This window comes from Salmo salar, chromosome 26 (assembly GCF_965601325.2).
Source record: "Salmo salar chromosome 26, fSalSal1, whole genome shotgun sequence".
NCBI lineage: Eukaryota > Metazoa > Chordata > Actinopteri > Salmoniformes > Salmonidae > Salmo > Salmo salar.
The window spans coordinates 55,385,592-55,400,675 of record NC_138316.1 but is presented as its reverse complement, the minus strand read 5'-3'; the positions used below and the strand labels follow the sequence as shown (position 1 = coordinate 55,400,675).

The following is a 15,084-nucleotide window of genomic DNA, read 5'->3' as shown; positions in this document are numbered from 1 at the left end:
GGCTATCTGTCTATGTAGTGTGGGGGAGAGGGCTATCTGTCTATGCAGTGTGGGGGAGAGGGCTATCTGTCTGTGTAGTGTGGGGGAGAGGGCTACCTGTCTATGTAGTGTGGGGGAGAGGGCTATCTGTCTATGTAGTGTGGGGGAGAGGGCTATCTGTCTATGTAGTGTGGGGGAGAGGGCTATCTGTCTATGTAGTGTCTATGTAGTGTGGGGGAGAGGGCTATCTGTCTATGTAGTGTGGGGGAGAGGGCTATCTGTCTATGTAGTGTGGGGGAGAGGGCTATCTGTGCTATGTAGTGTGGGGAGAGGGCTATCTGTCTATGTAGTGTGGGGGAGAGGGCTACCTGTCTATGTAGTGTGGGGGAGAGGTCTATCTGTCTATGTAGTGTCTATGTAGTGTGGGGGAGAGGGCTATCTGTACTATGTAGTGTGGGGGAGAGGGCTATCTGTCTATGTAGTGTGGGGGAGAGGGCTATCTGTCTATGTAGTGTGGGGGAGAGGGCTATCTGTACTATGTAGTGTGGGGGAGAGGGCTATCTGTCTATGTAGTGTGGGGGAGAGGGCTATCTGTCTATGCAGTGTGGGGGAGAGGGCTATCTGTCTGTGTAGTGTGGGGGAGAGGGCTACCTGTCTATGTAGTGTGGGGGAGAGGGCTATCTGTCTATGTAGTGTGGGGGAGAGGGCTATCTGTCTATGTAGTGTGGGGGAGAAGGCTATCTGTCTATGTAGTGTGGGGGAGAGGGCTATCTGTACTATGTAGTGTGGGGGAGAGGGCTATCTGTCTATGTAGTGTGGGGGAGAGGGCTATCTGTACTATGTAGTGTGGGGGAGAGGGCTATCTGTCTATGTAGTGTGGGGGAGAGGGCTATCTGTACTATGTAGTGTGGGGGAGAGGGCTATCTGTCTATGTCGTGTGGGGGAGAGGGCTATCTGTCTATGTAGTGTGGGGGAGAAGGCTATCTGTCTATGTAGTGTGGGGGAGAGGGCTATCTGTCTGTGGGGGAGAGGGCTATCTGTCTATGTCATGTGGGGGAGAGGGCTATCTGTACTATGTAGTGTGGGGGAGAGTGCTATCTGTGCTATGTAGTGTGGGGGAGAGGGCTATCTGTCTATGTAGTGTGGGGGAGAGGGCTATCTGTCTGTGTAGTGTGGGGGAGAGGGCTATCTGTCTATTTAGTGTGGGGGAGAGGGCTATCTGTCTGTGTAGTGTGGGGGAGAGGGCTACCTGTCTATGTAGTGTGGGGGAGAGGGCTACCTGTCTATGTAGTGTGGGGGAGAGGGCTATCTGTGCTATGTAGTGTGGGGGAGAGGGCTACCTGTCTATGTAGTGTGGGGGAGAGGGCTATCTGTGCTATGTAGTGTCTATGTAGTGTGGGGGAGAGGGCTATCTGTCTATGTAGTGTGGGGGAGAGGGCTACCTGTCTATGTAGTGTCTATGTAGTGTGGGGGACAGGGCTATCTGTCTATGTAGTGTGGGGGAGAGGGCTACCTGTCTATGTAGTGTGGGGGAGAGGGCTATCTGTGCTATGTAGTGTGGGGGAGAGGGCTATCTGTCTATGTAGTGTCTATGTAGTGTGGGGGAGAGGGCTATCTGTCTATGTAGTGTGGGGGAGAGGGCTATCTGTCTATGTAGTGTGGGGGAGAGGGCTATCTGTACTATGTAGTGTGGGGGAGAGGGCTATCTGTCTATGTAGTGTGGGGGAGAGGGCTATCTGTACTATGTAGTGTGGGGGAGAGGGCTATCTGTGCTATGTAGTGTGGGGGAGAGGGCTATCTGTCTATGTAGTGTGGGGGAGAGGGCTATCTGTCTATGTAGTGTCTATGTAGTGTGGGGGAGAGGGCTATCTGTCTATGTAGTGTGGGGGAGAGGGCTATCTGTCTATGTAGTGTGGGGGAGAGGGCTATCTGTACTATGTAGTGTGGGGGAGAGGGCTATCTGTGCTATGTAGTGTGGGGGAGAGGGCTATCTGTCTATGTAGTGTGGGGGAGAGGGCTAACTGTCTATGTAGTGTGGGGGAGAGGGCTATCTGTCTATGTAGTGTGGGGGAGAGGGCTATCTGTCTATGTAGTGTGGGGGAGAGGGCTATCTGTCTATGTAGTGTGGGGGAGAGGGCTAACTGTCTATGTAGTGTGGGGGAGAGGGCTATCTGTCTGTGTAGTGTGGGGGAGAGGGCTATCTGTGCTATGTAGTGTGGGGGAGAGGGCTATCTGTCTATGTAGTGTGGGGGAGAGGGCTACCTGTCTATGTAGTGTGGGGGAGAGGTCTATCTGTCTATGTAGTGTCTATGTAGTGTGGGGGAGAGGGCTATCTGTCTATGTAGTGTGGGGGAGAGGGCTATCTGTCTATGTAGTGTGGGGGAGAGGGCTATCTGTGCTATGTAGTGTGGGGGAGAGGGCTATCTGTCTATGTAGTGTGGGGGAGAGGGCTATCTGTCTATGTAGTGTGGGGGAGAGGGCTACCTGTCTATGTAGTGTGGGGGAGAGGGCTATCTGTCTATGTAGTGTCTATGTAGTGTGGGGGAGAGGGCTATCTGTACTATGTAGTGTGGGGGAGAGGGCTATCTGTCTATGTAGTGTGGGGGAGAGGGCTATCTGTACTATGTAGTGTGGGGGAGAGGGCTATCTGTACTATGTAGTGTGGGGGAGAGGGCTATCTGTCTATTTGTTGTGGGGGAGAGGGCTATCTGTCTATGTAGTGTGGGGGAGAGGGCTATCTGTCTATGTAGTGTGGGGGAGAGGGCTATCTGTCTGTGGGGGAGAGGGCTATCTGTCTATGTCATGTGGGGGAGAGGGCTATCTATACTATGTAGTGTGGGGGAGAGGGCTACCTGTCTATGTAGTGTGGGGGAGAGGGCTATCTGTCTATGTAGTGTGGGGGAGAGGGCTATCTGTGCTATGTAGTGTGGGGGAGAGGGCTATCTGTCTATGTAGTGTGGGGGAGAGGGCTACCTGTCTATGTAGTGTGGGGGAGAGGGCTATCTGTCTATGTCGTGTGGGGGAGAGGGCTATCTGTCTATGTAGTGTGGGGGAGAGGGCTATCTGTCTATGTAGTGTCTATGTAGTGTGGGGGAGAGGGCTATCTGTCTATGTAGTGTGGGGGAGAGGGCTACCTGTCTATGTAGTGTGGGGGAGAGGGCTATCTGTCTATGTAGTGTGGGGGAGAGGGCTACCTGTCTATGTAGTGTGGGGGAGAGGGCTATCTATACTATGTAGTGTGGGGGAGAGGGCTATCTGTGCTATGTAGTGTGGGGGAGAGGGCTATCTGTCTATGTAGTGTGGGGGAGAGGGCTATCTGTCTATGTAGTGTGGGGGAGAGGGCTATCTGTCTATGTAGTGTGGGGGAGAGGGCTATCTGTCTATGTAGTGTGGGGGAGAGGGCTACCTGTCTATGTAGTGTGGGGGAGAGGGCTATCTGTCTATGTCGTGTGGGGGAGAGGGCTATCTGTCTATGTAGTGTGGGGGAGAGGGCTATCTGTCTGTGTAGTGTGGGGGAGAGGGCTATCTGTCTGTGGGGGAGAGGGCTATCTGTCTATGTAGTGTGGGGGAGAGGGCTACCTGTCTATGTAGTGTGGGGGAGAGGGCTATCTGTGCTATGTAGTGTGGGGGAGAGGGCTATCTGTCTATGTAGTGTCTATGTAGTGTGGGGGAGAGGGCTATCTGTCTATGTAGTGTCTATGTAGTGTGGGGGAGAGGGCTATCTGTCTATGTAGTGTCTATGTAGTGTGGGGGAGAGGGATATCTGTCTGTGGGGGAGAGGGCTATCTGTCTATGTAGTGTGGGGGAGAGGGCTATCTGTCTTTGGGGGAGAGGGCTATCTGTCTATGTCATGTGGGGGAGAGGGCTATCTATACTATGTAGTGTGGGGGAGAGGGCTATCTGTCTGTGGGGGAGAGGGCTATATGTCTATGTCATGTGGGGGAGAGGGCTATCTATACTATGTAGTGTGGGGGAGAGGGCTATCTGTGCTATGTAGTGTGGGGGAGAGGGCTATCTGTCTATGTAGTGTCTATGTAGTGTGGGGGAGAGGGCTATCTGTACTATGTAGTGTGGGGGAGAGGGCTATCTGTCTATGTAGTGTGGGGGAGAGGGCTATCTGTCTATGTAGTGTGGGGGAGAGGGCTAACTGTCTATGTAGTGTGGGGGAGAGGGCTATCTGTCTATGTAGTGTGGGGGAGAGGGCTATCTGTCTATGTAGTGTGGGGGAGAGGGCTATCTGTCTATGTAGTGTGGGGGAGAGGGCTATCTGTGCTATGTAGTTTGGGGGAGAGGGCTATCTGTCTATGTAGTGTCTATGTAGTGTGGGGGAGAGGGCTATCTGTCTATGTAGTGTCTATGTAGTGTGGGGGAGAGGGCTATCTGTCTATGTAGTGTCTATGTAGTGTGGGGGAGAGGGATATCTGTCTATGTAGTGTGGGGGACAGGGCTATATGTCTATGTAGTGTGGGGGAGAGGGCTATCTGTCTATGTAGTGTGGGGGAGAGGGCATTAACCTGTCCTGTGGTCATTAACTACAGTAGGTCCCATCTCTAACAGTATTCTACTGTAATAACAACAGCAGTAGCAGCAGCATTAACCTGTCCTAGTAGTACTACAGTACTATTACAGTAGTAACACCCCACTATAGGACTATGGCCATGGGAGTAGAGTATTACAGTACACTACAGTACTATTACAGTAGTAACACCCCACTATAGGACTATGGCCATGGGAGTATAGTATTACAGTACTATTACAGTAGTAACACCCCACTATAGGACTATGGCCATGGGAGTATAGTATTACAGTACACTACAGTACTATTACAGTAGTAACACCCCACTATAGGACTATGGCCATGGGAGTATAGTATTACAGTACTATTACAGTAGTAACACCCCACTATAGGACTACGGCCATGGGAGTAGAGTATTACAGTACTATTACAGTACTATTACAGTAGTAACACCCCACTATAGGACTATGGCCATGGGAGTATAGTATTACAGTATACTACAGTACTATTACAGTAGTAACACCCCACTATAGGACTACGGCCATGGGAGTAGAGTATTACAGTACTATTACAGTAGTAACACCCCACTATAGGACTATGGCCATGGGAGTATAGTATTACAGTACACTACAGTACTATTACAGTAGTAACACCCCACTATAGGACTACGGCCATGGGAGTAGAGTATTACAGTATACTACAGTACTATTACAGTAGTAACACCCCACTATAGGACTACGGCCATGGGAGTATAGTATTACAGTATACTACAGTACTATTACAGTAGTAACACCCCACTATAGGACTATGGCCATGGGAGTATAGTATTACAGTATACTACAGTACTATTACAGTAGTAACACCCCACTATAGGACTACGGCCATGGGAGTAGAGTATTACAGTACTATTACAGTAGTAACACCCCACTATAGGACTATGGCCATGGGAGTATAGTATTACAGTATACTACAGTACTATTACAGTAGTAACACCCCACTATAGGACTATGGCCATGGGAGTATAGTATTACAGTATACTACAGTACTATTACAGTAGTAACACCCCACTATAGGACTACAGCCATGGGAGTAGAGTATTACAGTACTATTACAGTAGTAACACCCCACTATAGGACTATGGCCATGGGAGTAGAGTATTACAGTACTATTACAGTACTATTACAGTAGTAACACCCCACTATAGGACTATGACCATGGGAGTATAGTATTACAGTACACTACAGTACTATTACAGTAGTAACACCCCACTATAGGACTATGGCCATGGGAGTATAGTATTACAGTACACTACAGTACTATTACAGTAGTAACACCCTACTACAGTACAGCTCTAGATTAATACCATAGATACCAGGTCTACAAATACAGCTCTAGATTAATACCATAGTAACTAGGTCTACAAATACAGCTCTAGATTAATACCATAGATACTAGGTCTACAAATACAGCTCTAGATTAATACCATAGATACCAGGTCTACAAATACAGCTCTAGATTAATACCATAGTAACTAGGTCAACAAATACAGCTCTAGATTAATACCATAGTAACTAGGTCTACAAATACAGCTCTAGATTAATACCATAGTAACTAGGTCAACAAATACAGCTCTAGATTAATACCATAGTAACTAGGTCTACAAATACAGCTCTAGATTAATACCATAGTAACTAGGTCTACAAATACAGCTCTAGATTAATACCATAGATACCAGGTCTACAAATACAGCTCTAGATTAATACCATAGATACCAGGTCTACAAATACAGCTCTAGATTAATACCATAGATACCAGGTCTACAAATACAGCTCTAGATTAATACCATAGTAACTAGGTCAACAAATACAGCTCTAGATTAATACCATAGTAACTAGGTCTACAAATACAGCTCTAGATTAATACCATAGTAACTAGGTCTACAAATACAGCTCTAGATTAATACCATAGATACCAGGTCTACAAATACAGCTCTAGATTAATACCATAGATACCAGGTCTACAAATACAGCTCTAGATTAATACCATAGATACCAGGTCTACAAATACAGCTCTAGATTAATACCATAGTAACTAGGTCAACAAATACAGCTCTAGATTAATACCATAGTAACTAGGTCTACAAATACAGCTCTAGATTAATACCATAGATACCAGGTCTACAAATACAGCTCTAGATTAATACCATAGATACCAGGTCTACAAATACAGCTCTAGATTAATACCATAGTAACTGGGTCTACAAATACAGCTCTAGATTAATACCATAGATACCAGGTCTACAAATACAGCTCTAGATTAATACCATAGATACTAGGTCTACAAATACAGCTCTAGATTAATACCATAGATACCAGGTCTACAAATACAGCTCTAGATTAATACCATAGTAACTAGGTCTACAAATACAGCTCTAGATTAATACCATAGTAACTAGGTAGCTCTCTGGCCTAGCCAGTAGTCTGACACCATAGTAACTAGGTAGCTCTCTGGCCTAGCCAGTATTCTGACACCATAGTAACTAGGTAGCTCTCTGGCCTAGCCAGTAGTCTGACACCATAGTAACTAGGTAGCTCTCTGGCCTAGCCAGTACTCTGACACCATAGTAACTAGGCAGCTCTCTGGCCTAGCCAGTATTCTGACACCATAGTAACTAGGTAGCTCTCTGGCCTAGCCAGTACTCTGACACCATAGTAACTAGGTAGCTCTCTGGCCTAGCCAGTACTCGGACACCATAGTAACTAGGTAGCTCTCTGGTCTAGCCAGTACTCTGACACCATAGTAACTAGGTAGCTCTCTGGCCTAGCCAGTATTCTGACACCATAGTAACTAGGTAGCTCTCTGGCCTAGCCAGTAGTCTGACACCATAGTAACTAGGTAGCTCTCTGGCCTAGCCAGCACTCTGACACCATAGTAACTAGGTAGCTCTCTGGCCTAGCCAGTATTCTGACACCATAGTAACTAGGTAGCTCTCTGGCCTAGCCAGTATTCTGACACTATAGTAACCAGAACAACAGCAAAGGACCTTGTGAAGATGCTGGAGGAAACAGGTACAAAAGTATCTATATCCACAGTAAAACGAGTCCTATATCGACATAACCTGAAAGGCCACTCAGCAAGGAAGAAGCCACTGCTCCAAAACCACCATAATAAAGCCAGACTACGGTTTGCAAATGCACATGGGGACATAGATCGTACTTTTTGGAGAAATGTCCTCTGGTCTGATGAAACCGAAATAGAACTGTTTGGCGATAATGACCATCGTTATGTTTGGAGGAAAAAGGGGGACGCTTGCAAGCCGAAGAACACCATCCCAACCGTGAAGCACGGGGGTGGCAGCATCATGTTGTGGGGGTGCTTTGCTGCAGGAGGTACTGGTGCACTTCACAAAATAGATGGCATCATGAGAAAGGAAAATTACGTGGATATATTGAAGCAACATCTCAAGACATCAGTCAGGAAGTTAAAGCTTGGTCGCAAATGGCTCTTCCAAATGGACAATGACCCCAAGCATACTTCCAAAGTTGTGGCAAAATGGCTTAAGGACAGCAAAGTCAAGGTATTGGAGTGGCCATCACAAAGCCCTGACCTCAATCCTGTAGAAACTTTGTGGGCAGAACTGAAAAAGCGTGTGCAAGCAAGGAGGCCTACAAACCTGACTCAGTTACATCAGCTCTGTCAGGAGGAATGGGCCAAAATTCACCCAACTTATTGTGGGAAGCTTGTGGAAGGCTACCTGAAACATTTGGCCCAAGTTAAACAATTTATAGACAATGCTACCAAATACTAATTGATTGTATGTAAACTTCTGACCAACCCAATTTTAAATTATTTATACTTTTACTATTGATACTTAAGTATACTTTAACAATTACATTTACTTTTGATACTTAAGTATATTTCAAACAAAATACTTTTAGACTTTTACTCAAGTAGGATTTTACTTGGTGACTTTTTCTGTTAAGGTATCTTTACTTTTACTCAAGTATAACAATTGGACATGAAGAAAGGACATGAAGGGACATGAAAGGACATGAAGGGACATGAAGGGACATGAAAGGACATGAAGGGACATGAAGGGACATGAAGGGACATGAAGGGACATGAAAGGACATGAAGGGACATGAAGGGACATGAAAGGACATGAAGGGACATGAAAGGACATGAAGGGACATGAAGGGACATGAAAGGACATGAAGGGACATGAAGGGACATGAAAGGACATGAAGGGACAATTGGGTACTTTTTCCACCACCTGTGGTTAGGGGGCGTGGACATGAAGGGACACTAAGCACTGGACTACAGACCAGCCTAACACCTCAAATCAAATTGCTCACATCTGCATTATTGAAAATATGTGAACTGGAATTAGGGGGGGGGGGGGGGGGGGGGGGTCTGGTAGTACGACAATAGTTATTCAACAAGTCTAGGCCTATTACGCACCATCCTATTATGCACCATGCTATCATAGCCCTAGCTAGTTCCAACAGTTATATTCAAAAGCAGTGTTGGTTTATCTGCAGGTTAATACTGATGAGGCCCGTCATAAATACAGTATTGGCCAAGTGATGCTGGTGCTCCATTGGTGAATACCTGCTGCCTGATGACAGAGGCCCGGAATCTGTTTAGAAGATGCGGCCCAACTGCCGTCAAAAAAAACACATTTTATATTGAGACCAGATGTGATCTGGTGAACCGGTCAAAAACGTTGTCTGAGAGTTGTGACGTGTCGTGCCAAACCATTCTACTGGTGCAGTCTCTTGGCCTGATCCGTATGCGTTATAAATCAATAGACAGTGAACATTAGAAGTATCCGTGTGATATGAGCCTGATTTCATGTGAACACCAAAAACAACATCGCCTGGCGATATTGTTGTGCGTGAACGTTGAGTCTGGCGAGCTCCGTGTGTAAGGGCCACTTGACCTAACGTCACGGTTTCTACAGTCCACATCGCATGATAAACTTACCAGATAGGCGCCGACCGTCCCCTGCGCCAGCATCAACGCACATTCCGAGACTAGAAATATTTTGATATTAGAAAAACATGAAGTATGTTTCTGGTTATCATCGTGTTCGAGGTCTTCGGTACTCCTCTCCGGACAGATCTGATGTTTTACCTGCATCCTTTCGGAAAAGGACCGGCTGGAAGCTACACAGATCCAGTCTAATGATAACGTCGTCGAATAGCAGGAGAACTTGCTGTCACCAGCCGGCTCGGAGTATTAACCTGCTACAGTATGTCCACACACCATAAACACGCTCGGCAAACGGAAATACATTATTCTGAAGACCTTATTGGACTGGTGGGTCCGGAAGGCTTCTAAACATCCCTGGAGTGTCGACTCAGCTCCAGCAGGAATGAACGCCCCTCATCAAACTTAACGTTGAAGGACATTGTTTTTTTCCGCCGACGGTATGTTGATATCTCTGACCGCGGTAATGATCAGATTCCATAACAGCGGACAGTCGGAATCCAGGTCTCCATATCGTGCAGGTTGTTGTTCACAGAGAAATGCAATGATCACACGCCGTGCGGTACGTGTTGCGTTACTACGTAGCCACCTCTCTCAGTGTAGCTGGGTTACCTGCACCAAAACACCACCCTCAAGCTCTGTCGCTCTGCCTCGCTTTCTCTCTGCCCATTTCTCTCCCTTTCTCTGCCCATTTCTCTCGCTTTCTCTCTGCCCATTTCTCTCCCTTTCTCTGCCCATTTCTCTCACTTTCTCTCTGCCCATTTCTCTCACTTTCTCTCTGCCCATTTCTCTCCCTTTCTCTGCCCATTTCTCTCCCTTTCTCTGCCCATTTCTCTCACTTTCTCTCTGCCCATTTCTCTCCCTTTCTCTGCCCATTTCTCTCCCTTTCTCTGCCCATTTCTCTCCCTTTCTCTGCCCATGTCTCTCCCTTTCTCTGCCCATTTCTCTCCCTTTCTCTGCCCATTTCTCTCGCTTTCTCTCTGCCCATTTCTCTCCCTTTCTCTGCCCATTTCTCTCCCTTTCTCTGCCCATTTCTCTCGCTTTCTCTCTGCCCATTTCTCTCCCTTTCTCTGCCCATTTCTCTCACTTTCTCTCTGCCCATTTCTCTCCCTTTCTCTGCCCATTTCTCTCCCTTTCTCTGCCCATTTCTCTCCCTTTCTCTGCCCATTTCTCTCGCTTTCTCTCTGCCCATTTCTCTCCCTTTCTCTGCCCATTTCTCTCCCTTTCTCTGCCCATTTCTCTCCCTTTCTCTGCCCATGTCTCTCCCTTTCTCTGCCCATTTCTCTCCCTTTCTCTGCCCATTTCTCTCCCTTTCTCTGCCCATTTCTCTCACTTTCTCTCTGCCCATTTCTCTCCCTCTCTCTGCCCATGTCTCTATCTCTCTGCTCTCTCTTACATCTCTCTCACATCTTAAATTGAAGTAGTCCATCCATTCCTGACTATATTAAACTTTACGAGATTATCCAGACTATTTACATTCCAACCCATTGTTTGTACACTGCTGCTACTCACTGTTTCTTATCTATGCAGTCACTTTACCCCTACCTACATGTACAAATTACCTCGACTAACCTGTACCTCCAACTGGGTATCGGTACCCCCTGTATATAGCCTCGGTATTGTTATTTTATCGTGTTACTTTTTATTTTATATTTTAATTTATTTTATTTAGTAAATATATTTATTGAACTGAATTGTTGGTTAAGGGCTTGTAAGTAAGCATTTCACGGTGCAACACCTGTTGTATTCTGCCCATGTGACAAATACAATTTGATTATGTCCAAGTATTGATTTTCTAAATTTCTATTTGTATTTATTAGGGATCCTCATTGCCAAGGCAACAGCTACTCTTCCTGGGGTCCAAACACATTAAGGCACTTACCTCACACATAAAACAAAAGATAAAACAGTACATCATATAATATTACACCACTACATATCTACAATACAAACTGTATAATACCACCATACAACAATATTACAATGTACGTGTGTGTGCGTATGCGTGTGTGTGTACTTGTGTGTGTGTGTGTGTCTCTTCCCAGTCCCCGCTGTTCCATAAGGTGTATTTTTATCTGTTTTCTAAATCGGATTCTACTGCTTGCATCTGTTACCTCCTAAATAGATCCACAGACGATACAATCGACCATCGCACTGCAAACTGCCGTATTCCATCTGGACAAGAGGAATACCTCTGTAAGAATGCTGTTCATTGACTAAAACTCAGCCTTCATCGCCATAGTAACCTCCAAGCTCATCTTTAAGCTCGGGGCCCTTGGTCTGAGCCCCGCCCTGTGCTACTGGGTCCTGGACTTCCTGACGGGCCGCCCCACAGGAAGGATGAAAACATCATCATGGACATCAACCACCCAAGCCATGGCCTGTTCACCCCGCTACTATCCAGAAGGCTGGGTCAGTACAGGTGCATCAAAGCTGGGACCAAGAGACTGAAAAACAGCTTCTATCTCAAGGCCACCAGACCGTTAAATTGCCATCACTAGCACATTAGATGCTGCTGCCCTATATACATAGATATGGAATCACTGGCCACTTTAATAATGTTTATATACTGCTTTACTCATTTCATATGTATATACTGTATTCTACTGTATTGTAGTCAATGCCACTCCAACATTGCTCGTCCTAATATTAATACATTTCTTAACTACATTCTTTTACTTTCAGATGTGTGTGTATTGTTGTGAATTGTTAGATATTATTGCACTGTAGGAGCCGGGAACACAAGAATTTTGCTACACCTGCAATAACATTTGCTAAATATGTGTATGTGACCAATGAAATTTGATTTGAATAGAGTTCCATGTAGTCATGGCTCTATGTAGTACTGTGTGCCTCCCATAGTCTGTTCTGGACTTGGGGACTGTGAAGGGACCTCTGGTGGCATGTCTTGTGGGGTATGGATGGGTGTCCAAGATGTGTGTTAGTAGTTTAAACAGACAGCTCGGTGCATTCAGCTTGTCAACACTTCTTAGTGATGAAGTCAATCTCTCCTCTACTTTGAGCCATGAGAGATTGATATGTACATTATTAATATTAGCTCTCTGTGTACATTTAAGGGCCAGCCGTGCTGCCCTGTTCTGAACCAATTGTAATTTTTCAAAGTCCCTCTTTGTGGTAACTTGCTCAATTTCCACATTATTTATTACTAGATGTAGTTGAGGTTTAGTGAATGATTTGTCCTAAATACAATGCTTTTAGTTTGAAATATTTAGGACTAACTTATTCCTTGCCACCCATTCTGAAACTAACTGCAGCTCTTTGTTGATTGTTGCAGTCATTTCAGTCGTTGTAGTAGCTCACGTGTTTAGTGTTGAGTCATCCGCATACATAGACACTCTGGCTTTACTCAAAACCAGTGGCATGTCGTTAGAAAGTTTGAAAAAAGTAAGGGGCCTAAACAGCTGCCCTGGGGAATTCCTGATGCTACCTAGATTATGTTGGAGAGGCTTCCATTAAAGAACCCCCTCTGTGTTCTGTTAGACAGGTAACTCTTTATCCACATTATAGCAGGGGGTGTAAAGCCATTATAGCAGGGGGTGTAAAGCCATAACACATATGTTTTCCTGCAGCAGACTATGATCGATAATGTGAAAAGGCGCAGTGAATCATAACAAAACAGCTCCCACAATCTTTTTATCAGCAATTTCTCCCAACAAATCAGTAATTTGTGTAAGTGCTGTGCTTGTTGAATGCATCTTGCAACATACATTCATGCATTATACTACACTGAACAAAAAAATAAACGCAACATGTAAAGTGTTTCATGTGCTGAAATAAAAGATCCAATACTGTCACGACTTCTCCTTGTTCGGGCGACGATCGGCGATCGACGTCACCGGCTTTCTAGCCATCGCCGCTCCATTTCTCATATTCCATTGGTTTTGTCTTGTTCCATTACACACCTGGTTTTCATTCCATAATTACTGCATGTATTTAGTCCTCTGTTCCCCTCCATTGTCCTTGTGTGTAATTGTTTGTTTTGTTATGTGGATATTTGTCAGGCGCTTTACTTTTGCTATGTTCCGTGTTTTTGGCACGTTATTGTTTTTATGTGCTGTCATTTTTGGAACGGAATTAAAGTGCGCCTGTTTACTACACTCTGCTCTCCTGCTCCTGACTTCGCCTCCCGTACACACCCTTGACAAATACATTTACTATATACACAAAGGCTTATTTCTCTTAAACTTAGTGCACAAATTTGTGCACATCCCTGTTAGTGAGCATTTCTACTTTGCCAAGATAATCCATCCACATGACAGGTGTGGCATATCAAGAAGCTGATTAAACAGCATGATCATTACACAGGTGAACCTTGTGCTGGGGACAATAAAAGGCCACTCTAAAATGTGTAGTTTTGACACACAACCGGTGGCACAGATGTCTCAAGTTATGAGGGAGTGTGCAATTGGCATGCTGACTGCAGGAATGTCCACCAGAGCTGTTGCCAGAGAATGAAATGTTAATTTCTCTACCATAATTTCTCTACCATCCGATGTTGTTTTAGGGAATTTGGCAGTACGTCCAACCGGCCTCACAACTGCAAACCGAGCGAGTGGTTTGCTGATGTTAGCGTTGTGAACAGAGTGAGCCGTGGTGCCGATGGGGTTATGGTATGGGCAGGCATAAGCTACGGGCAATGGACACAATTGCATTTAATCGATGGCAATTTGAATGCAGAGAGATACCATGATGAGATCCTGAGGCCCATTGTCCTGCCATTTATCCACTATCATTACCTCATGTTTCAGCATGATAATGCACGGCCCCATGTCACAGGGACCTGTACACAATTCCTGGAAGCTGAAAATGTCCCAGTTCTTCCATGGTCTGCGTACTCACCAGACATCTCACCCATTGAGCATGTTTGGGATGCTCTGGATCGACGTGTACAACAGCGTGTTCCAGTTCCCCGCCAATATTCAGCAACTTCACACAGTCATTGAAGAGGAGTGGAACAACATTCCACAGGCCACAATCAACAGCCTGATCAACTCTATGCGAAGAAGAGGTGTCGCGCTGCTCGAGGTAAATGGTGGTCACACCAGAATAGACCTGCTGTATATTCACCATTGACATTTTTTTATTTATTTAACCTTTATTTAACTAGGCAACTTCTTCAGGATCGGTGGGTCCCCTGTGGGATGGTTGAGCTAAGTAGGCTATTGAGATTACAATGAGGTTGTAAGTAACAAGAACATTTCCCAGGACATAGACATATCTGATATTGGCAGAAAGCTTAAATTCGTGTTAATCTAACTGCACTGTCCAATTTACAGCAGCTATTACAGTGAAGGAATACCATGCTATTGTTTGAGGAGAGTGCACAGTTTTGAACATGAAAAGTTATTAATTAATAAACAAATTAGGCACATTTGGGAAGTCTTGATACAACATTTTGAACAGAAATGCAATGGTTCATTGGATCAGTCTAAAACTAGCACATACATTGCTGCCATCTAGTGGCCAAAATCTAAATAGCACCTGGCCTGGAATAATACATTATGGCCTTCCTCTTGCATTTCAAAGATGATGGTACAAAAAAACTGTTGTTTTTTTCTTTGTATTATCTTTTACCA

The 15,084-nt window shown here is 45.4% G+C and overlaps 1 protein-coding gene across 1 annotated transcript in view; it reads right to left on the bottom strand.

The window, feature by feature from the left end:
• Window positions 1-10,043, bottom strand: part of LOC106588105 (solute carrier organic anion transporter family member 3A1) — a 73,118-nt gene extending 63,075 nt beyond the window's left edge. Inside the window, exon 1 of the mRNA XM_082969872.1 lies at window positions 9,482-10,043. Coding sequence (XP_082825998.1) covers window positions 9,482-9,637 — 156 coding nt within the window. The 5' untranslated portion in view covers window positions 9,638-10,043. The remainder of the gene's footprint in view (window positions 1-9,481) is intronic.
• Window positions 10,044-15,084: the final 5,041 nt, after the last annotated feature.